At 37.0% G+C, this 24,775-nt stretch overlaps 1 protein-coding gene across 1 annotated transcript in view; it reads right to left on the bottom strand.

Moving 5' to 3' along the window:
* LOC107596841 (dedicator of cytokinesis protein 7-like) overlaps window positions 1-24,775 on the bottom strand; it is a 56,703-nt gene that overhangs the window by 26,751 nt on the left and 5,177 nt on the right. The window contains exons 2-17 of the mRNA XM_016287689.1: window positions 16,757-16,844; window positions 14,805-14,980; window positions 14,549-14,617; window positions 14,049-14,172; window positions 12,483-12,695; window positions 12,033-12,118; window positions 11,541-11,607; window positions 11,256-11,405; window positions 9,672-9,752; window positions 9,189-9,345; window positions 7,012-7,136; window positions 6,820-6,913; window positions 6,575-6,737; window positions 2,004-2,121; window positions 1,315-1,385; window positions 197-335 (exon numbers count right to left, since the gene is read on the bottom strand). Coding sequence (XP_016143175.1) covers window positions 197-335; window positions 1,315-1,385; window positions 2,004-2,121; window positions 6,575-6,737; window positions 6,820-6,913; window positions 7,012-7,136; window positions 9,189-9,345; window positions 9,672-9,752; window positions 11,256-11,405; window positions 11,541-11,607; window positions 12,033-12,118; window positions 12,483-12,695; window positions 14,049-14,172; window positions 14,549-14,617; window positions 14,805-14,980; window positions 16,757-16,844 — 1,921 coding nt within the window. The remainder of the gene's footprint in view (window positions 1-196; window positions 336-1,314; window positions 1,386-2,003; window positions 2,122-6,574; window positions 6,738-6,819; window positions 6,914-7,011; window positions 7,137-9,188; window positions 9,346-9,671; window positions 9,753-11,255; window positions 11,406-11,540; window positions 11,608-12,032; window positions 12,119-12,482; window positions 12,696-14,048; window positions 14,173-14,548; window positions 14,618-14,804; window positions 14,981-16,756; window positions 16,845-24,775) is intronic.

Genomic DNA, 24,775 nt, shown 5'->3' with positions numbered 1-24,775 from the left:
AGGGGAGGGTGCTACTGAATCCCAGCAGGAAAAGAGATTGCGTGGGAGGTGACGTATAAGGACGCTCTAGGTGTCTCTGAGGGGGGATAGGGTCACATGGAGGTGAGCGTTTCATCAGGTAGCCTGGAGCGCTTCTCCAGTGCTGTCACGAGAGGATAGAGAGGAAGAGGAGAAGAGAGGGGGGTCCTTCTCTCACCGTGTAGCCCACTGGCGTCTCTAAGGGGGTATTCTGCTTGGGCTGGCAGCTGATGTGATAGAAGGTGAAGAGCAGGTGGTGGTTGTCGGTGAGGTTGGCAGGAATCTTCATCTTTACCTCCTCGTAGAACTCTGGGGACCTGCAGAGATGGAGAGAGGAGAATGAAAAACGTTGTAGTGGTTTTCAACTAGGGGGCCTCAGCCAAGGGGGCTGCTGGATAAGTTCAAATGATTTTAATTATTTTAGCGGTTGTAAATAAAATGGTTTAAATAAAAGAAAAAAAGATTAAATTATTTAGCTTGTTTTAATATATTAATAATAATAATAATAATATTAACAGTTGATAATAAAACAACTAACTTCATTAAAAGGCTGAAAGAAAAAAGAAAACATACAGTAAAGATCTAAACTGAAATCATTCCCCCCCCCCCACAATAACTTTTGTTTTTAGTGAAGAACATACAGTTCCTGTAACCTCTGGACTCACAAAATGAATTAAATAAATATTACAAATGATATATATATATATATACATATATATACTATTTTTCCAAACAAAAGTTCAGAATAATTCAGATTTTTTTTCATGCTTTTGAATTAAGTCACTTATGCTCACCAATGTTGCGTTTATTTGAACAAAAATACATTAAAAACAGTACTATAGTGAAATATTATTGCTATTTAATTGCATTTCTAGGAAGGCATAGCTGCATTCAGCAAACATTACTCCAGTCTTTGGTGACACATGATCCTTCAGAAATAATTTTATTGTCTTCCAATTGTCTTTAAAAGAAAACAGTTATAATTGTAATAATATTTCCAATATTACGGGTTTTATTACTGTATTTTCATCAGCCTCGGTGAGCATAACACTTTCAAAACTTCCAAAAAATTGTAATTAATCTCTCTCTCTCTCTTTCTGTATCCAATTGAATAATATAAATATATATCTGTTAATATTATACTACATGTGGAGCCTTTGAATATTATTGTATTGTACAGTGGAGGCCCTCTGAGTCAAAAATAACTACTTCTGTACGGAAATGTAATGCTATTCTGGACATGTATAAAATGGTGTTGTTTCTGTAATGAATAGTGAATGAGACAAAGGTTTGTACTTGTTATGGTAGATCACTTGGGTGTACGCCTCCTTGTAAAACTCGGCACAGCTTGACTTTCCAAAGATGACCTGTTCAGGGGGTTGGAAATCACATTGCACTCGTGAATAACAGCTTAACGGCTCCACTAGATGTCACTGGGGAGTTACATTGCAGCCATGATGTTGCCCTAGCTAATCATAACACTGTGGATGGATTTTCTAACTATCACAAAATTAATTTAGCCTCAAATGCACCTGCACTGCATATGGCCTCACTTGAGCCCTAAATAAATTACAGATGTTTCAAAGTGAGCAACTGGTGTTCGAATGCAGCATCAACACTATTAGGGAGTTTCTGATTCGATTAACAAAATGCAAAAGGTTCTGCGAGTTCACTGAAATCTCCAAAATTTCCCAGAGCGCTTCCTTAATAGATCTGAAGACTTGAGTTTGGTTCGAGTGACTAATGTAACCTGAGTGTTTAGCTGAAGCTAAAACACTGTGACATGGATCGATGTGTTTTAGGGAGGTGTTGTCATACTCTTAGCACAGATCTGGAGAGCTTAATTGTGCACAATTGAGTTTATCTAAGAGATGAGATCATCGTATCAGATGTACTTACATAATCCCAAATGTTTTTTGTCTTTTCATAAGAATACGCTTTGACAGTGTGACTAGAGCCGGGTGCGGGTGTTATTGGTGACTCACAGGCATGGCCTGGCTGGGATCCTCTCCTGCCATGAACTGCACCTTCACTGCAATGTTCCTCACCGAACCCTGCCGGCTATTGAAGTTGACACTCTGAGGGTAAACGTACAACATGTTCCTGAGGGGGACAGAGAAGGAAATAGATGGAATAAATGAACCCTTTTCTATCAGACCAGCAATGGTTTAAAAGCAGCCTGTAGATGATGTAAACTGTCAAGTTCAGAGCTATTATGTGCACTTCCATTTAAAGTTTCCAAAGACTATGATACTCATACACTTATATAACTTCTGTTCTTCTATTTTCAGTTCACTTATCTTGATTTCCTGGGTATATACAAGCTGCTTCCTTCTGTCAACACAGCAGTGCACAATGTGGTGCTCTCTCAAGCATGGCCTTAATTTCTAAGGACAATAGACTGAGTCACTAAAATGAGTTACTCAAGAAAGGTGCTTCCGTGTGGCCATTTCTGAAACCAAATTAGGACTTCAGCAATGCAAGTGTGCTCAATTTAGCAAATGAAAAAAGACACTCCATTGCAACTGCCACACTTCCTTGAGCAGCACAACCATTTTCAACTACACTGAGATGAGAAAGGTTTCTTAAGTAACAAATAAGCACACCAAAATGATTTCTTTAGGATTGTTAATTTTTGTAATGTTAAACAGGACTGATGTAAACAGACAGGCTTTGTAATTACAATTTTAGAAAACTTATTATAACAGTCATTCAAACAGCAATGATTCTTTACAATAATAATGTTTGTGATGTGATTGTCAAAACAATTTTAATCAATTAAGTTAAGGTTCAAAGTTAAGTTTTGAAAGATTATGCGTATATATTTAGTCAGATGCATTTACATTGTGACTGTGCCTCAGATTCAATCAACTGAATCTGTCTGTAAAGGTGTGAACCAAATAGTCCATACAGTTGGAATAACAAAGGAACAACTTTTCTCAGGAACTTCTTGTAGATTGCAGGATCTCCAGCGAGAGGTCCTAACAGTAGATATTGTTTGTAGCCCTTTTGTCTTCAGGTATAAAGTTCTGTCTCAAACAGAACTTTGGGAGAAACTGAGATTCTTGCAAGGGTTAAGATACTTGCACGCTAACACTGCTGCTGAAGAATTGTGCTACACTACTAACGTCAATAAATTCTTCTCCCCACAAGAACTCTGGTCAAGTTTACTTATTTTATGTATTAGAGAATTCTAACACATTGGCGAGCCACTCAAACCACTGCTCAGCCAAATACTGCAAAATCTAAGTTTCAACTCCTAACATAAACTGTCATGTTTACAACTAATTGTGTAAACAGACAAGTTTACAACTACTAATATAAATGGTTTAAAAAATCAATATCTAATGTAAACTACCAAGTTTACAAAAACTAACATAAACCGTTCAGTTTCAACTCCTAATGTAAACTATTTGTGCAAACAGACAAGCTTATAACTACTAATACAACTCATTTAGCTTCAATTTCTAATGTAATCAGTCAAGTCTAGAACTACTTATGTAAACAAGTCTAGACAGAAATAGAGAGAAAGGATCAATTTTTATCCTCAAAAATGGAATAATAATAATAATAATAATAATTTATTAGAGATATCTATATCAGTATTGATATCAGGCATACTGGCCTTGATTCATAGCAAAAAAAGATGCCACTGAACAAATATGTAAAATATAAACTATTTAAATTACTGTCTTTATGTTGTGTCTACATTAATCTGGAGATTCAATGTGAAACTATATTTATATATTTAATATATAATGTATATATTACAATATACAGTGGGTACGGAAAGTATTCAGACCCCCTTAAATTTTTCACTCTTTGTTATATTGCAGCCATTTGCTAAAATCATTTAAGTTAATTTTTTTTCCTCATTAATGTACACACAGCACCCCATATTGACCGAAAAACACAGAATTATTGACATTTTTGCAGATTTATTAAAAAAGAAAAACTGAAATATCACATGGTCCTAAGTATTCAGACCCTTTGCTGTGACACTCATATATTTAACTCAGGTGCTGTCCATTTCTTCTGATCATCCTTGAGATGGTTCTACACCTTCATTTGAGTCCAGCTGTGTTTCATTATACTGATTGGACTTGATTAGGAAAGCCACACACCTGTCTATATAAAACCTTACAGCTCACAGTGCATGTCAGAGCAAATGAGAATCATAAGGTCAAAGGAACTGCCTGAAGAGCGCAGAGACAGAATTATGTGTGGAGAAAACCAGGTACTGCTCATCACCTGTCCAATACAGTCCCAGCAGTGAAGCATGGTGGTGGCAGCATCATGCTGTGGGGGTGTTTTTCAGCTGCAGGGACAGGACGACTGGTTGCAATCGAGGGAAAGATGAATGCGGCCAAATACAGTGATATCCTGGACGAAAACCTTCTCCAGAGTGCTCAGGACCTCAGACTGGGCCGAAGGTTTATCTTCCAACAAGACAATGACCCTAAGCACACAGCTAAAATAATGAAGGAGTGGCTTCACAACAACTCTGTGACTGTTCTTGAATGGCCCAGCCAGAGCCCTGACTTAAACCCAATTGAGCATCTCTGGAGAGACCTAAAAATGGCTGTCCACCAACGTTTACCATCCAACCTGACAGAACTGGAGAGGATCTGCAAGGAGGAATGGCAGAGGATCCCCAAATCCAGGTGTGAAAAACTTGTTGCATCTTTCCCAAAAAGACTCATGGCTGTATTAGATCAAAAGGGTGCTTCTACTAAATACTGAGCAAAGGGTCTGAATACTTAGGACCATGTGATATTTCAGTTTTTCTTTTTTAATAAATCTGCAAAAATGTCAACAATTCTGTGTTTTTCTGTCAATATGGGGTGCTGTGTGTACATTAATGAGGGAAAAAAATTAACTTAAATGATTTTAGCAAATGGCTGCAATATAACAAAGAGTGAAAAATTTAAGGGGGTCTGAATACTTTCCGTACCCACTGTATTTACTCAACACACTATATATATATACAGAGAGAGAGAGAGTGAATTGAGTAAATATTGTATAAGTTTTAAATAACTTTATTAATACAGTGTACTTCTCATTTAATTTCTTGTCTCGTTATATTCATTCACTAGTATATTATAATTATATTGTAATTCCTATGTCTCAGTTAGTGTACTGGGATCTGTGGGTTCAGAAGGAGTTGGATCAGTGTGCTCAACAGCTGGATTGTTTGCAGGATCAGATGAAAGCTCTGGAGATTCAAGTCCATGAGAACAGAGATACAGTCACCAGGGTGGAGCTGGAAGAGGCACAGCTAAAGAAAAAACTAACCAGCCTGGAGGAAAACCTAAATAGCTCAGTCCCAGACACGATCAAGGTATTGAAGATGCAGAACTGCCTTTCAATGAACACACCGACAGTTTTATCTGGAAACAACCGATTATCTCCTTCTGACAGGGCACACCACTTAAAAACATCTCTAACCTGAAGGACCTGATGAAGTGGACACAAGAACAGAAACTGAAATTGGAGAATCAAAACCAGCTGCTGGCTGATTTACAGAAACAGGTAAGCCTGAGTGCAGACTTACCAGTAAACACGTGATCGCCTGTAAAATCATCGGTTCATGCCAGTACTTGGTTCTCATTTCAGAATATGGTGTAACCACTAAAATCACCTACAAGGAGGAAGTGCAATCAACACTCATCAACACTCCATTCACGGCACTGCAAATGGATCGCACTTACGTCATGATCATAAATATGACACAGTTCTCCACTTTGCCATGCATTTTATGCTCACATTGGGCTTCAATTATGAAACATAAGGAGAGTGAATTTCTATGTAAAACATTTGCTGCATGAAAACCCCATTACAAACATTTAGCTGCTTTTTTGTAGTGAATAATGTATTTTTAATAGCACAAAACATAATTATCATAATATATGTATATAACTAATAACTTAATACTTTTTATCTTATAACTGAAGGAAAAAGTGGTGTGTATTCTCTTTCTGTTTTAAAACGATTTTTTAAAGTTTTATTTACTTTCTACATAAATGTTACTGGCCTTTCTATGTACGATAAATCAGTACTCACATAGTTTTAAATAAATTAAATTTAAATTAAAAATTTTCATAAGTGTTTATAACCTTCTCCACGGAAGAAACAATGCCGACGTAACCATGCTGTATGGGTGGGCAAATATGAAACTAACCAATAATTTTGGCTAAATGAAAGTAACAATCATCCACAAATGGAAAAAAAAGTGATTTATACCATCTAACACAAAAGCAGATGTTTTCCATACAAGGAAATTGGATGTTGATTTGATACTTCAAGAGTTTGAGGTCAGCAAGATTTTTTTACTGTTTTTGAAATTGCAATTTAAAATAAATGTTTTCCATTGTAATATATTTTAAATTTAATTTATTTCTGTGATGTTAATTGAAGACGACCAATGAATAACGGCTTAAATTTTAGTCTTTTCCTCACACAAGACAATCCTATGAATTCAGATGACTCGGAATGTAGTTTTATGATACCTTTAGATATATTAGCATCTCTTAGTCATGAATGTGTGTGGGCTGACCTGTAGGTAGTGTGTGGGGTGTAGACGTAGCGCGCGGGAAACTCCAGCACCTCTTTTGTGGGGCGCACACGTGGGTCAGGGTAAGGCTTCACATGAAGCAGTTCTGGAGAAAGACAGTAGTGAGGGGCCTCTGGAGCCGGGGAGATGTCAATCTTCAACTGAGCTAGACAGAAAGAGACCGACAGAGTGTGATAAAAAGCTTAAATAATTGAACCTATGTGGTAAAAATAAGAGTGGACAGATACCAGTCACAGGTCTGAGTCGACGCAGGACAGATGACGGCCTCCTCATGTCTGCCAGGAACTTATATAAGTCTTCATCGCTCAATCTGTCCCCCTCCTGCAGCAGTACAGAAACTCTCAGCATACGTTCAGTGGCTAAATAATATATTGTGCTAATACACTACCATCAGAAATGTGCATGCATAGAGAACTGACCTGTTTGAAGAAATTGGTGACAGTGAGAGTCGCTGGACGGAAGTTAGTGAAGTTGCACATGTCCTCTCCTACACTCATCCTCTCAAATCCTTTCTTCTTCCTCTCATTCCACGTCCCCTTACGCTCTGTAAGGAACGAGAAAATGCTGTTTAGTGTCATGCAACTAGGGCTGGATGACATATAGAATATTTATATTCAACATTACTTTGTTAGCTATACAAAATTAACCAACATTGTGAATATAGGATCCAGTGGATCCTCTGCAGTGAATGGGTGCCGTCAGAATGAGAGTCCAAACAGCTGATAAAAACATCACAATAAGTAATTCACACGACTCCAGTCCATCAATTAATGTCTTGTGAAGTGAAACGCTGCAGCATGTTTGTAATAAACAAATTCATCGAGGCATTTTTCATTTCAAACCGTCGCTTCTGTTTTCGTTTGTAAATGGTGCTTGATCTGTGCATAGTTTTTCCCAATTCTGACAAAAAGTAATCATGTGGATTACTTGTGGATTATTGTGATGTTTCTATCAGCTGTTTGGACTCTCATTCTGACGGCACCCATTCACTGCAGAGGATCCATTGGTGACCAAGTGATGCAATGCTAAATTTCTACAAATCTATTTTTGATTTAAAAAAAAAAAGAAAAAAAAAACTAATCTACATATTGGATGGCCTGAGGGTGGATACATCTTCAGCAAAAATTTTGGGGGATTTATTTCCTCTATAATTTATAATTTGGTGTTTTGTTATTTTTGTAAAAAACAGCTTTCATATTATGTTAATTTTATCAGGAAATTCAAACAATAAACTATTGTTTTGACGCTCTTTCATGTAGTGTGTGCCAGAAAAGCACATGTAGAGCATACTGCTCTCTTCCTCATATCCTGCATCTTTACTGCAAGTTGCAGTATGAAAAATGCATGAGGGTTTGTTTAAAGATACGGATAAACTTACTGAAAAGTATCATCTTAAATGATTAAATCACAGAAGATGTTTAAATCATAGAAGATGTCAATAAAACAGCTTGTACAGAACTTGTCACCTAACATTACATTTATCTCAGTAAAGTTGTCCAGCATCCACAGCTCATTTTTCAACATATGCACTATATATTTTTATTTATGAACTTAAACTGTTAGTGATGTCGTAATTATTTAACGAATGTTTGAATAAATTTCCTAATTATGTTAAATCATTTATAAAAATCGTTCATAGTCCAGTAACTACAGTGGGGCAAAAAAGTATTTAGTCAGCCACCAATTGGGCAAGTTCTCCCACTTAAAAAGATGAGAGAGGCCTGTAATTTTCATCATAGGTATACCTCAACTATGAGAGACAAAATGAGAAAAAAAAAATCCAGAAAATCACATTGTAGGATTTTTAAAGAATTTATTTGCAAATTATGGTGGAAAATAAGTATTTGGTCAATAACAAAATTTCATCTCAATACTTTGTTATATACACTTTGTTGGCAATGACAGAGGTCAAACGTTTGCTGTAAGTCTTCACAAGGTTTTCACACACGGTTGCTGGTATTTTGGCCCATTCCTCAAGAGCAGTAATGTTTTGGGGCTGTCGCTGGCGAACCCGGATTTTCAACTCCCTCCAAAGATTTTCTATGGGGTTGAGATCGGGAGACTGGCTAGGCCACTCCAGGACCTTGAAATGCTTCTTTATTTCAGAAATGGTACAGTGTAAAAAGAGATTCCCTTTTTCTTTGCTGCATACAAGTCTCTACTATTTTCACTACTATATTCTAATTTATTTACATACTATATTTTGTTTTGTTTTATTCACATCATATTTCTCGATAACTTCTTATATTTTATTATTTTATATTTTTATTATGTGCATGTGTGTGCGTCCTTAATTTGTTGTTGGCCCTGTTTGTTGTTGCACTGTGGCACCAGGAAAAACCTTTCACTACATTACATCACATTTTCATGCAAAATAAAGGACCTTGAGGATGTATTTCTGGATTAAAATGTCTCAAAATAATGGAGCACATTTATCAAATATTGGAAAAAGGCTTAAAAATGATGAATAGTTGTAAATATATCAGCCCTTGTGTGTGTTGTTACATTCAGGGACATGTTCAAGGTGACTGGTTATAAGAAAGCAATAAAAAGTAAACCCTTAGCTGAGTTCAAATGTGTTGACTCTGGTTAATACCCGTGTCTGAGTCGGAATCTGAGCGGTCCAGCCCTCCAACACTGCTGACGATGTTCAGCAGATGAATCGCAGTCCAGGCGAAGGGCATGCGGAAACGACCCAGCCTAGTGCACATCTGCTCAGCCTGAGTCCTCAACTTCTCCAGCTTTTCCTTATGCTGCATGTATACACACAAAGGTGAAAACCACCGAATCATTTCAGTATATCCATCTGGGTTGTTACACAAGCCCTGTGTAAAGGTAATGGGTGAGCAGCACATATCATGCCATTTCAAACAGCCAAAAAAAGCAACTTGGCAGCAGAATTATACAGTGACAGTCACAGGCTCCAGCATCTACTGGACCTTGCTCATATTGAAGAAGATTAACAAATATTGCAGTAGTCCAGATCAAGTTGAGAAATCCTCAGAGGATGCCATAATCATGCCAAATGTGTCTGATGAAATACTCTTGCAAAAACCCTCACGTAAATGTACACTCGTACCTTAGTGGAGTCTGATTCCTTCATGACCATGTACGGCTCACAGCATTCGCCAATGTCTCCCTGCTGAAGGACTTTCTCCAGCTGTAACACAAACACAGTTGCTTAACAATAAGTATGTCTGGGGCAAGATATAGATGTATAATGTTTTGAGAAGTCTCTTATTCTCACCAAGACTGCATTTATTTGATTTGGTATTTCTACTTTAATATATTTAAAAATGTCATTTATTCCTGTGTTGCAAAGCTGAATTTTCAGCATCATTACGTCAGTCTTCAGTGTCACATGATCCTTCAGAAATCATTCTAATATGCTGATTTGCTGCTTAAGAAACTTTTTTTTTTTTTTTATGTTGAAAACCGTTTTAGCTGCTTAATATTTTTGTGGAAACTCTGATACACTTCCATTCAAAATTTTGGGATACATAAGATTTAAAAAAATTTAAATAAACAAATAATAATAATAATACTTGTATTTAGAAATGACGCATTAAATTGACCAAAAGTGTTATAAGTGTTATAAATGTCTTTACTATTTGAAATAAATACTGTTCTTTTGAACTTTCTATTCATAAAAGAATCCTAAAAAAGTATGACGAATAATATTAAGCAGCAAATAGTTTTCAACATTGATAACAATAAGAACCATTATTATTAATTAAGCACCAATAATAAATAATATCTGCATAATATGGCCTGACTTTTTATTCAACTCACATTTATAGATAAACACAATCTGACTAAACTAATAATACACAAACAATTGTACTTTTACTGTTTGAACTGTAACATTTTTATTGAATATACTTTTATTGAGAATTCATTCAAAGTACAGGGTGGAGAAAGTAAGTGAAACCTTGAATTGAGTAACTTTAGATCATCCTTTAGCAGCAAAACCTCCACTAAATGAAACGGCTTATTAGACTTTTGAGCAATTTTGGAGCATCCCTGCCAACAAATCTGTTTCAGTTTATCAATATTTATGAGTTGTCTTTATAGCACAACTCTCTTTAGGTTATGCAACAGCATCTGAATTGGCTTAAGGTCAAGACTCAGGAAAATGTGCTTTTTCTTCTTTCGTTAATATTGCTTTTGTGGTTTGACTCATCTCTAAAGCTTGAAGTCATGACTCCTGTAAAATGTCTTGATAAAGCTTTAAAATTAATTGTCGGAAACGGTTGCGCTGCTTGCTATTTTTCAAGAAACTGCGATTCATTTTTTCATGATTCTTTAATGAATTGAAAGTTCAAAATAACAGCACTTATTTAAAACAGAAATCTTTTTTAACATTATAAATGTGTTTATTGTTACTTTTGATCAGTTTTCAGTGTCCTTGCTGAATACCAGTATATATGTATTAAAAAAAATCGTACTGACCCCAACTTTTGAAAGGTAGTGTATACTGGAACAGAAATAAAGAACATTTATATTCTATAAAATGTACATATTTTTGTGGTAGGGCCACTGAAAATTCTACAAAAACAAATCCTCATTATTATGACCTACAGTTACTCTTGTCCTACTCTGACCTTCCGTACCCTCTAAAGGACACGTGGCACTGCGCCCCCTGCTGGTCATATGGTCATACCTTAATGACTAGGAAGATGTCAGGAGACGGGTATGTGATGGAGAAGATAGCGGATCGGGCCAGTGTGGAAATGGCTACGTGGGGACTGTGGGGCCGGAGCAAGCTCTTCATCTGGTCCGAGTTCAGATCAAAGTGAAAATCCTCTGAAATCTGAGCATGGACGTGAAAGGGAAACGTCATACGATTGATCATGATCTCATTAGTGCTTTACAGGAACCTGCTTTGAGCCCACAAACTTTTCAGTAACTATCCAAACATTGCAAGGTTAAGAACACATAGTCATACCTTTTTCTTTTCTCTGACATCATACAGAGCAAGTGACCCAAATATTGGCTCGATTTCAATCTCAAATCTAGAAGAACAACCACAGCAAGTCAGATCATACTGCAGCTGGCTTAACTGTTCAGGGTGGATGTGTAATCAGAAGGTGTGTTACATCGCAATCAATGAATACAGTCACCAACTGAATAATAGGACCATTCAGAGATTTACAGTGACAAGGATGTTATTTTTGACAGAATACTCTAGTCAGGTCGAGTAAATAAATTAAATGAACACATCCGACACTGACTGAAACACAAAAACAAGTCATTTTCTTGTTTTATTGTTTTGAGTTTCTGCAATTCTTTTGTGTACATTTATAGTTTTTGTCATTGTACAAACACTCTTTTTTATTGCCTGCTATTCTTCATCTTTGTAGTCGTTTTTGCAATATGACCAACAATTCCACCACTCCAGAACGCCTGCATGACTGAATGGTGAGGTTGAGAGCCTTACTTGAGCGACAAACACTTGACCATGATCCTCTGGCCGCTGTGCTCATTGGGCACCTCTGGGATGGCACACCTCTCGACGGCCTCGTCCTGTCAAACACAAAGAACCGTCATCATGACTACGGCTCAGTCAGCAGCACCATGGCAACGTTTGCTCAGTCATCAGAAACAATGTGTACACCGACATAAAGCGAGAGGATGAGCAGCGTCGATGCGGAGGAGCAAGAGACGGAGGAAAGACAAAGAAGACGTTTGACAAGATCAAACAAAATCACAGCTGGATCATCAGAGAGATGTCTTTGCTTTTGAACTTCAGTGTTTGACAGCTCTCCTACATAAAAGTGTTGAGTGTTACTCATCATCTCCTACACAGCAGACTCTACTTTCCTTTTCTACTTTCTTTCTCACATAGTCCTGAACTTTCTGTCTCACACAGTGTGTAATGATTTCAGACCTCATCCGGCGCAGGGTAAAGTCCCAGCAGATCAGTGTGGCGGCACTGCTGGCGGTTCTCAGTGTTGCGACGGTCCATGTCCTCTGCAGCCGTGCGCTCCAGCACGGAAGGCAGCAGCGCATCAGGAGTGGAGTTTTTCAGGTCAAATATACTGGAGGCCCAGCTTCCCCGCGGCGTGTCATCCAGCGACACTGAGTGCCTCTTTGAGTCATCCTGCCACAGACAAAACTCTGCATTAGGACAAGCCTAATTCTTAATCTCAAAGTTATAATGACCATAACAATAACTGTTGATCCAACTAATTTCTTAGTTTACGGGATAATTCATTTATAATTCTGTCATTTATTCACCAACAAGTTGTTCCAAATCGGTATGAGTTTCTTTCTTAGTGGAATACAAAAGAAGATATTTTGAAGAATGTTGGTAACCAAACAGCTGCAGGTAGCGAATGACTTCCAGTATAGAAAAAAAATTAATTAAATTAAAATAAAGTCAATAACTACCAGCAACTGAAGAAATATCTTCTTTTGTGTTCAGAAAGTGTTGCTGTGTTGTGTTGTTTGTGTTGTGGAACAACATGAGGATAAGGAAATGAAATCAACATTTTCAGTTTTGGTTTAACTAGCCTTTTAACCTATTTACATTCAAAACAATAAAATAAAATATTGTATTTACAACCATTCATTATTTCTCAAAGACCATAATGATCAGTTATACGGGTATTTTCTCATTTTTTAATGATAACATCCTTTAATTTTAATAATAAATAATTTAGAAAATCAAATAATAAAACAAAATAGTTTGAGAGACTTTGTTCATATGATAATTTATCCAGACAATTTCAGGTTTGACTTATAACATTCACTTTAATTAAATAATAAATGCAATGAAATAAATATTAAAATAAAATTTGTTTGAGACTTTTTGCTCACTCAAGGATTTTTATTATTATTTACTGCCTATTTGTCACTTTGTAAATGTAAAGTTTGATTGTAAATAATAGACTAAAATATAACCATTACAAAGCCATTTATTATTTTTCAAAGCCCATAATTATCATTTATCCATTTAGGTGTTTCATTACTAACATTCTTTCATTTAACAATAGACAAAATGTAAAAAGTGCTAATATGATCATTTTTCTATGCAATTCACGAGTATAACATTCCATTTAATTAAATAATAACTATGAAAATGAAATTCAAAAAAATAAATTAGTTTAAGACTTTTTGCTTACTTGAGGATTTTATTTATTATTATTTTGTAATGATCATTTATCCATTTATATATTTATCAATTTATTTAGATTTAATAAAACAGAATAGCTTGAGAGACTTTGTTCAGTTGAGATTTTTATTATTATTTTAGGCACTTTTTTAAACCACTTATACATATAGTCGCAGCTATGACAGTAAATGATTGGGAGAAGAAGAGTGAATGCGACTGGAAAATGTCACAAGCCTGTGTCGCCCATGGCTCAATGTATCAACATTAGGCCACATCTCCAACCACAAGTGTGATTCTATGTACTGCGTGCGTTTAGTGTTTTACTTGTCAGACAGTTACCTGCTCATCCTGACGATCAATGGCGGCCTCATCCAGCTCAAAGGTTTGCTTGACAAGTCCTCTCTGTTTCTCCCGCTGCCGCTCAGAGTTATGAGGCGTCTGTGCTGTGCTGTATCGCTGATATCTGAGAGACCACAAAGCAGCATGTTTCTACTTTCTACTTAACTTGTCCCCCAGTAAGCATTTATGCTGTACACTACCAGTCAAAGCATCATCTCACAGAGACGCACTCAAATGATGCTTATTATGAAACTGAAACCTTTTAGTTTAAAGGCTTTTAAGCAAGACCTCTTTTATTATTCAAATTAGTTTTGTACACAACATAAACTGTATCTGTGTGAAACATCCCAGGATGCACCTCAGTAAGCTTATTGAGAGAACAATTCAGATGGTTTTACTATTACTCTAAAATAAAAATAAAAAAGTAGGTCCAAACTTTCGACTGGTACTGTATGTGTATTTCTTTTAGTCGAAGCTCATGTAGAAGGAGGAATACTCACTTCCTCTGGATGATAAGCCAGTCGTCGGTGTAGACCCCCAGGGCATCTCTCACTCTGGGGTCCAGTGAGCTATCAACAGTGAGTGCAAAAAGAGATGACGTCAAACCCCCAGATACCCTCAGTGCACTTACAGGCAGCACAGCATGGCTTAAGCAAGATGATGAGATTACCTGACTAGCAGTGAGGGCGTGAGGAAGGGCAAGGTTCATTATAGTGTGGCGTGTGTGTTTGTTTGTGTGTGCGATGAGCGACTCACTCCTCCTCCGGGACGGGCGGCTCTATCGTGGCGCACTCTCTCTCCTGCAGCAGCAGCTCCAGATCATCGCTGGGGAACTCCAACAGCTGTCGGAGAGGTCCGGGCTCCGCTCCTGGCGGATGGCTGCTAACATACTCCTCATAGTCCACTGGCTCCACCACCTCCGTCAGAGGCACCTAGAAGAGTACATGTGTCACCACAGGACTCACATTGAAAATTCAAGCAAAATGACACAGGTATTCAAAATGAATACCTGTAGGTCTAAGAAATGATAATAATTTTTACTAGTGTAATTTCAACACCATTAAACTTCATCATCTGAAGATTTGTTTACTTTAATATTTTTATCAAATTCAATTAAAACTTCAATCAGTATTCTTTGATGAACTGAAAGTTCAAAAGAACAGCATTTATTTGATAAATTATTTGTAACATTATAAATGTCTGCATCCTTGCTCAATAATTTTCATAGTACAATTACTACATAGTTTCAGTGCAGTTATCTACAAGCTGTTTGTAAAATGTAGTGTAGCTAATGATTTTTCAATATGGATGTTTGACTGCATTTTAACTACTCTACAAAATGAGACGCTTGCAGCTTATTAAGTTATAGTTTCGCAGTTACCAGCACTGCATATACAAAAAGGGTACAGGAAAACTTCAAAATAACCTTGTGTTGGGGAAAAGAAAGGGAAGTGATTGTGGCTTGTGGTCATTTCCTCTTCCCCTTTTCACTCCTATCTATAATCACATATATACAGAGGTCCCAAAAATGATTTGGGCACTTTGGTCACACTTCAAAATGTCATATTGCATTAGATATAAAACATCCAACCGACTGGCATTTACAAACACACTGTGCAAGTCCTTTTCTCAGAAACTAACTTTTCAGAGCCATTCTTGACTCTGTGACCTCTGATCAACTGGTGTGAAGGTGATTTTCTGTTGACTGTATGAAGTCATTTCTACTCAGCTTCACACGTGTCCAAACAGGTATAAACACAGGTGGAAATAATCACATTAACTATAAACATTATACACTCTGACAACAAGAATACTTTTTTTTACGAAAGCAAATACTTTTGTTTTCATTTTGAACAGTACAACTATTTTTTTTACATTTGAAACCTAAAGAAATGTGAACGCTTTGCTTGAGAAGCATACTTGTGTTGTGCTTTTTTTTTCTTCAAATAGATGCCACTAGGACATATTACCATTGAAATGTTTGAGGTCTGTTTTTAATGTTTTGGAAGGAAGTCTCTTATGCTCACCAAAGCACATTTGATTAAAATTACAGTAAAAACCTTAATATTGCAAAATATTATTTCAATTTATTCTATTTGAATATATTTTAAAATGTGATTTATTCCTGTGATGCAAAGCTGAATTTTCAGCATCATTACTCACATGATCCTTCAGAAAAACTTTTTTAATATGCTGATTTTTTGAGAACGGTTGTGCTGCTTAGTATTTTTGCAAACACGACGAAACACCATTTATTTGATATAGAAATATTTTGTAATATTATAAATGTCTTTATAAATGTCTAATTTAATGCATCTAAAAAACAAACAAACAAAAAACATTCTGACCCCAAACATTTGAATATAATGTATTTTTAAGTATATCTAAATACATTTTTGGACCACGTTATATCCCTTAAATCGTTTTTGTTTCTTAATGTGAAACCTCACCAGTGGAAATGCATGTGACATTGTAAATATTTATATATTAAATTTAGTCCTGCTAAATTTCAGGAGAACAAGAGTATCTAATATAGTATCAGTACCAGAAGTGCGTATAAAAGTCTTGCACCCCGGTTTGTTTTCAAAGCAAGTACTATCCAAAGTGTTAAATTACGCCCTCAGTCTTACTCAAGACCTGGCAGGAGCCCACAAGACTGTGTGCAGACAAGCAGAAATATACATGAATAAACACAACTACACACTAACCGGCTGATGAGCTCCAGCACGTTTTTTGGACAGTTGTGGAGAGCCATATTCCCGGGAAACCTGCTTCCTGACCTCAGACGCTACTGTCCTGTGAGAGACACAGAAAGGGACATTTATTATATTTACTTGATTTCATACAGTCACATCAGGAGCTCACATACAATGACAAAATATCATAAAGATGGTCAAGATCACAACGAATCAGACACAGACAGCATGATGGGTTCATATTAGGGATGCACCGATATGAAAATTTTGGCCGATACGATAACCGATTGCTCTGGTAAACTGAAGCGCTCTTTTTAACTTAACCAAACGCATTCAATATGAGATAAATCAGATATACATCAAATAAACACAATATTACAACGTACAATTGCACAAAAGGCTGCAAACGAACAGCGCGCATCTGAAGTGTCTCTGAAGGAAATAATGCATTATTTATCGGCTTTAAGATATCGGCCAAATTTTCTTATCAGGCCGATAACAGAAAAAATGAGCATTTATCGGCCGATACCGATATGGTGGCCGATATATCGTGCATCCCTAGTTCATATCAGATATAGCCTAGTGGCCAGAGCCAGCAGCTGCTTAGATGGTTTAAACTCAGAACGTTTGAAGAGATGCTGAGCTGCTGGCAGAAAGCAGGCAGGACGCCACAGTTTGGGAACTAAAAGCAAATGAGAGGCTTTAATGCTCAACAAAGCCCAATAACCCAGTAACCCCTCATCCACTCCAAGATAGCCTGCAGCTGCTCCATAACAATCTCAAACTGTCTCGCTCTCACAGACAAAAATACACACACACAGCTGCAGATGCTCCAGTTCCCTTCAAAACACACACACTCCATCATTACTGCTGCTTGCTAAGGCAAGTATCCCTATTACTACAGCTCAAACTTAAGAGTTGGGGATTTAAAGCAAATATCAGCATGGATCTGATTTTGTATACTGTAGGAGTGTTGCAGATAACTGTGATATTTAAAAAAGGAAACATTGATATCACGTTAATACCACACACAATCCAGCGGCAGTAACTATCTGGCTGACACTCCACCTTAGTAGTTAGCAGCATACCTACACCTTAATGCTGGTTGCCATCCATCATAAAACAGAAACAAAGACGACACATTGGATGTGTCCAAAATCATGTAGTCTCTGAATAGGTACTTCACGATAGGGATGCACTATATTATTGGACCAATATCGGAATCGGCCGATAATGGCTTTAAATGTAAATATCAGCATCAGCCCGATATGAAAAATGATGCCGATATGTCTTGCCGATAAGAGGAATAGGTTAACTCATATGCGCTTTGGGTGTGCTAGCGATTAGATCACGTCAGCAGTGTGACTCATTTTTGAAGCAAAGTTTTGCCTGAATGATGATTAGATTCACTGTTTTGGATCGCTGCATTTAAACTGAGAATGCAAGTATAGAATGACGCATTTGGCATGTGATAGAGTAAACAGTAATAGCACGTGCAGCAGCAGCCTCCCCCGGGTCCTAACGCCCACTCGGTAAGAAGTTTTAATTCCGTAGGCCTACTTTTAATAAAACGAAAGTACAATACACAAATAATATTTTCTGATTTAGTTTCTGATTAAATAAAGCAGTAATTGATGTCATAAAATCATGAGTATGTTTTGATTAAAAGGTCAGAAGCTATAGCTTACATGAATAAAAAAAAAAATCACAAACACGACACTTGTAAATTAAATAATTTTATATATACTGATTTATTTATTAGTGTAATGTTATATTTTTTAAACAAATTATGAGCTCTAAAAGATTTTCAGAATTTTTACAACTCTTTTGCTTTAGACTATCTACAAATGTTAATTCTTCAAATAAATTGTTAAGGTTACTATTGCATCTTTCTGAGAAAAAAAATGCAGCGATTTATATATAGTTTATTTATAGTTATTTTCAAAGCTTCAATGTCCTGTTATTATAAAATAACTTAATTATTATTTATTTAATTCTAACAAATAAGTTCTTATTAAAAACTAACCAAAATTAAAATAATTATATATCAGTATCGGCATTAGCTATTGGCCAAAATTAATTGAAAATTATCAGCATATCGGATATCGGCAAAAATCCAATAAGTTATTTTCAAAGCTTCAATGTCCTGTTATTATAAAATAACTTAATTATTATTTATTTAATTCTAACAAATAAGTTCTTATTAAAAACTAACCAAAATTAAAAATAATTTGCTTATAATTTCCACACAGGAGAGAGTTGGTGTTGTTTCCAAACAAAAGGAAATATATCGGTATCGGATATCGGCAAAAATCCAATATCGTGCATCCCTACTTCACGACCTGATTTTTTCAGAACGTTTGACCGATTCTTAACAAGTCAACTTGAAAATGTAACTACAACATGATTCAAGTAACTTTTTCTTTATTAACCCTCTAGTTAAAAAAAATTATAGAAGTTGTCAACATGATGTTGTCAACATGATGTACATGTTAAATAAATCACTTGTTAAATATCCTTGCAGAAAAGATGCATGGACTACAACTGCATCTTGTACAAACTTGTCTTATATATATTGTGTGTTCAGAAATAATATGAGGAAAATTCTTTAAAAAAAAAAAATCTCAAAAGTCAAGGTAATTCAAATTCAAAATGACTGAAGGTATAACACACCAGTAGACTATAATTAACTATAAATGTTCTGTAAAAACAATGAACACCATCACCATGATGCAAACATGAAATATCATACATACAGTAGTAGGTTCTTTACAGGTTTTCATTCGATTGCACTGCTTTTCCATTGTTTTTTTCTATGGGAACATGGACGCACTTGAATTGCGCTCGCGTCTCTTGCAGCGTTTCATGCATGAATCAGCATTCTAAAAATGCGGCGCTCAAGTTAAAAGAAGTTCAACCCCCATCTTTCTGCATTTTTTTCTATTCCACTGCCCGCGTCGCATCTTTGTCAACAAAAAAGCACATTCTGTATGAATGGCACCTAGTGATATATTCAGGGCTCCAGACTCATTCTTCCCACTGTTCGCTCTTTTGCGACTAACTTTCTCAGTTGGTCGCACAAGCACATGATTTGGTTGCAATATTTATTTTAATTTTTTTGCGCTACAACATGCGATTAGTCAATGCATGCTTTTATCATAGTTTATAGTTATATGGAAATGAAAGTGGTCAACATTCAACCCGTTCTTTTTCATCAGTATTACTTGTGATTTGAATTTTGTGAACGGAAGTTCCTCTTTTGCTATGTTATAAGCCGGGCTTCGGGTGCTTTCACTTTCGAATTGGCGATCTTGTTATAAACATTTTACAAGAAAAGAGAATTGTCTGTTTTGCTTGCATACATCTACACACCTTTCACTTTTTAAGACTAAAACAAAAGATGGATTCATTGTTATTCTTAATTAAAAAGCACAACAACAATAAAACAGTAAGATACAATGACAAACTAGCTTACAAAACGTTTATTAACAAAAACGAATAAGATGAGGCATGGCTTACACCACATGTTGTATTATATACCGACTAACAAATTACTGAACGTTTAGCAAACACTGAGGAATCAAATAAAAAAAAATAAAAGAGAGCCTCCATAGCGTAATGTGAGGTAAACAGCAAAGATAACAAGCTTTTCAAAATGAAAACAAAAAGAAAAGTAAAACTACACTTGCTGTCAGTGACAGTGCTTGCATGTTTTTCCCCCACAAGAATACCAACATGTTTCATGTCAAACCTTCTCTGGTTTAAAGGGGTTATCGGATGCCCATTTTCCACAAGTTGATATGATTATTTAGGGTCTTAATGAAAAGTCTATAACATATTTTGGTTAAAATTTCTAAACGGTAGTGTAAAAAACACCCTTTTTACCCTGTCAAAATCAGCTCTGTTTTCAGCAAACCGTTTTAGTCTATTTCCCTTTAAATGCTAACGAGCTCTGCTGTGATGTGCCGTGGAGTGTCCAAACACAGACGTACATCGTCTGCTGATATAAGATATTGCACTTAACAAGTAATCTGAACGGCCTATATTTTAACCGAGCCCTCACTAACCGAGTTTAAAGCCGCAGTTATGTTAGAACGCATCTTATCCTTGTTTCTGTGGCGGTGCGTCGGGCTCGTCATGGGGCGCGCGGTCCGGAGCTCTGTATGACTGACGTCCGTTTAATTTAACTTTACTCCAAATATATGAACTTACCCATTTCATTTTAAATACTTTCATATTTAACGTGTTCATTTCTGTCCAATATTTAGTGTTAAACTGTTAAACTCTACTTTTGATTTTCACCATTGACTGATTTTCCAGACCTTTAAGACTGATAACGTCCGTGCGCAGATGCGGCAAACTTGTCACAGGACGCGCGGTTCTAATAGCCATGTATGACTGTTGTATCCGAATATATATGAACTAGCAGTTTTAAATATTTTTATATTTAACATGTAAGTTTATCAGTATGCTTGATAGTAAAATATTTTGATTATTGGTGCTTTCATGGGCTCTCTCTCACACGCCCACGCGGTTTAAAACACACGTAGTTATGAAATAACCTATGACAAGTACAGAGATTCTCTCTCTTGCCCCCACTCACGATAATATCGTGTATTGGCGATCTCACGTGGCTGGCGATATGACGATTTGAAAAATGACCACATCGCCCAACACTATGTGACAGCCTCAATTATATGTAACTACATGTATTTCAGCAGTTTGTTCTGCATTGTTTGTGCTAGATACATTAGTCTTCTTCTTCGTGTCCTACGATCTTATATTACATATTTCCAGTGTGTAGCACAACTGATGGCGTTGTAGCTGGGCTCTGCTAGATCATGATCTGAGCATTGCGGTGCTAGGCTGCACTGCATGAGGTGTTGCATATTTTGCTCGCTACCGCACTCGCTGGTTGGTGAGAGACCTCAAGCATGTAACGTTTGTAGGCATCTTCCATTGATTGTTGCCACTGGTTGGACACTCAACAGGGATGATTCCTCTGGCTTCCCAAGATCTTGCCCCCACACAAATGGCATTCCATCTATCGAGTCAAAGAGTTTCAGGCTTTCTTGAATGTGCTTATGGCTTGTGTGGCATCCATAAAGTTTTTCTGGACCTAAAACGCTTTATTGGCTTTTGGTGGGAGTAGAGCAGATGCCTTTCATCTGTCTCTGCAGTGGTCCGTTCCTCATTGCTGATAGCAGTTCTTCTTATATCTGGAGGTGCTATTCCGGCCAAGGCATGTAGGCAGGGTGTGGGAGTAGTTTTTATAGTTATTATCCGGCATGTTTTATTGAGAGATGTATCAATCTTTTGTGCATGGCATGATCTCCAGGTAGAGCATGCGTATTCTGCTACGGAGTAGCATAGTCCCAGAGCTGATACTCTAATTGTGTTTGGGTCCGCTCCCCGTTTACTGTTGGTTAATTTCCTGAGAAGATTATTTCTTGTGCTGATCTTTGATTTCAGTCTGATGATATGCTCTCTATAGGACAGCATACAATCTAAGGTGACTCCAAGGTAGACTGGGTAAGGATGGTTTTCCAGTTCTAGTCCGTCCCATATTACTTTCAGCTGTCTCTTTACCGGTTTGTTATTAAGATGGAAGCTGCAAAGTTGGGTTTTACTCAGATTTGCCTTGAGGTAGTTTTCCTTATAATAAACAGACATCTCTGATAGGGCCTTTTCTATAATAGTTTCAATGTCTGGGAAGGCCTTCTGCTGAGTTGTTAAACACAGATCGTCAGCATAGATAAATCTACTGCATTTGGATGGCAGGGGTTGATCATTGGTATATATGCTAAACAAGGTTGGGGCAAGTACGCTGCCTTGAGGGAGGCCATTCTTCAGGTTGAACCACCGGCTCTTTTTCCCATTGAACATCACATAAAATCTGCGATTAGCTAGTAGGCTTTGTATGATTTTACAGAAGTTGATGAGTCAAGTGTCAGGTCAAAAAGTTTCTTTATCATCAATCGATGCTGGACTGTGTAATATGCTGCTGTTAGGTCTACAAAGGCAGCCCCAGTGATAAGTCTTTTCTGGAAGCCATCCTCAATATACTGGGTAAGGTTCAGCAGTTGCCCTGAACAAGACTTTCCTGGACGGAAGCTAGCCTGATCTTTAATAAGCTTTTCTTTCATGAGGGGAGTTAGTTTAGTGAGGATAAGTCTCTCAATGTGTTTGAAGCTGATGCATAGCAAAGAAATTGGGCGATATCTTTTTGGTGATAAGGGGTCCTTGCCCGGCTTAAGGATGGCAACCACTTTTGCCTTGCACCATATTGGTGGGATATTGCACGTGGTCAGGCAGTTATTAAACATGCCAAGGAGCCAGGACTTTCCTTTTTCACCTAGGTTTACAAGCATCTCAGTAAGGATGTCATCCGGACCAACAGCTTTACCATTCTTGAAATGTTTCATGGCTAAGTTAAGCTCAGCTCTAGTGAATGGTCTTGTGAGGTGTGAAAATTTTGACCATGGTTACAGAGCTTGGTGGAGCTTTTAAACCCAGATGGTTTCCTGTTTCCATGGCTGCCGCCATTTTCAATCAATTGTGAAGCAATTTGATTTGGTGTGACATTGGTCACGGCTGGGGGAGTGATTTTGTCACCGCTTAACTTTTTTAAAACAGCTCATGCTTTTTTGCTGTTCTTTGAGAAGTTAATGTTCTCTATCATATCCTGCCAGGTTTCTCTTCTTTGGGGCACTTATTAATTCAAGAATGGTGTCACCAAGTTTGTGGGTAGAGTCAGCATAGAGATCTCTTAGGTATTCCTTTTCATATTCTTTGAGAGTTGGTAGTATTTCACTTAACATTCCGGCAATGTAGCTCTTACGACACCCTCTTGGTATAGTCTTTCTTGAAACCTTTTTGATGCAACTTGTAAAACGGTCATAATTTGTGACAGTGGGGTCTATTATTTCTATTATTGACTCTACTGAATCTTTTCGTAGGTTGAACCGTCTTTTAAAAGGAACTTCCACTGACTCAATGACTGATCTTATTTTTAAGGCAATGGGTCAATGTTGAGTTCTTGGCACCGGATCTAAAACTAATTTCTCTGCTAAATGGGAAATTACATCGCTGGTAAAACATATGTCCGGATTATAGCCACGTTTCCATCTGCCACTGTTAAAAGATGGTGGTAACTTGGCATCATGTATTATATCCTGAGCCCATTCTTCTACCAGGTTGCCGTCTGCGTTTGAGTCATGGTAGTCCCAAGCTGTGCTGTGGGAGTTGAAGTTTCCAATGACTATTTGGTGTTTTCTCTGGCAGTGTAGTGGGATATTGTTCCATTCAAAGGTGGAGCTTGGTGGTTTGTAGACTGACGTTATTGAGATGTTAGCAAGAGAGATGGTAATAATTTCAATATTATTGTCAGAGCAGTTAATGCAGGTATTTTCTATAAACAAAGATGGTTTGGCAAAAATTGCTGAGCCATACTTTTCATGTCTGACTTTGGCAGCAAGCTTCATGCCTGGGATAATTGGTCTTCTACTAGTGGGCTTCAGGTGCGTTTCTTGTAAGCAAAGGATGTTGCTTACAAGATTTTTACAATTGCTGCTTTGTTGCGCTACTACTTCTGCCTTCATGATCGTGTATCCCTCAATGTTGAGTGATGCAACTGCCAAAATCGGCACATCTTTGTAGTAACGAGAGTGTCCATGTTGTTTTTACATTCCAACTTAAAAGCACAACTCGGGAAATGAGAGCATCCAAGGAGCGCGTGAATGCAGTAATTACACTTGCTCTGATGGCAGCAGGTAGCCTTCCGTTAACTAAGCTAAACATGCTTAAATTAAAATGCCTAAAGCTAAACCTCCCTTGTATTCACATTTCTAAACCTGTTGTCCAACAAAAGAGAAAATTATAACCTATTTTACTCCACAACACCAGTCAAATGCTTCCTTTTGTGATCTGATGAGGCTTCTTGTCACAGAATGAGGCAGAAAATATGTTCCATATGCTACTTTAAAAAGAATACATCGATTAGCAATAGATTATAAATTAGGGTGACCCATA

This window comes from Sinocyclocheilus grahami, unplaced genomic scaffold (assembly GCF_001515645.1).
Source record: "Sinocyclocheilus grahami isolate Dianchi unplaced genomic scaffold, SAMN03320097.WGS_v1.1 scaffold223.1, whole genome shotgun sequence".
Classification (NCBI taxonomy): Eukaryota; Metazoa; Chordata; class Actinopteri; order Cypriniformes; family Cyprinidae; genus Sinocyclocheilus; species Sinocyclocheilus grahami.
The sequence above is the reverse complement of the archived record's forward strand: the minus strand, read 5'-3'. Positions and strand labels throughout refer to the sequence as shown.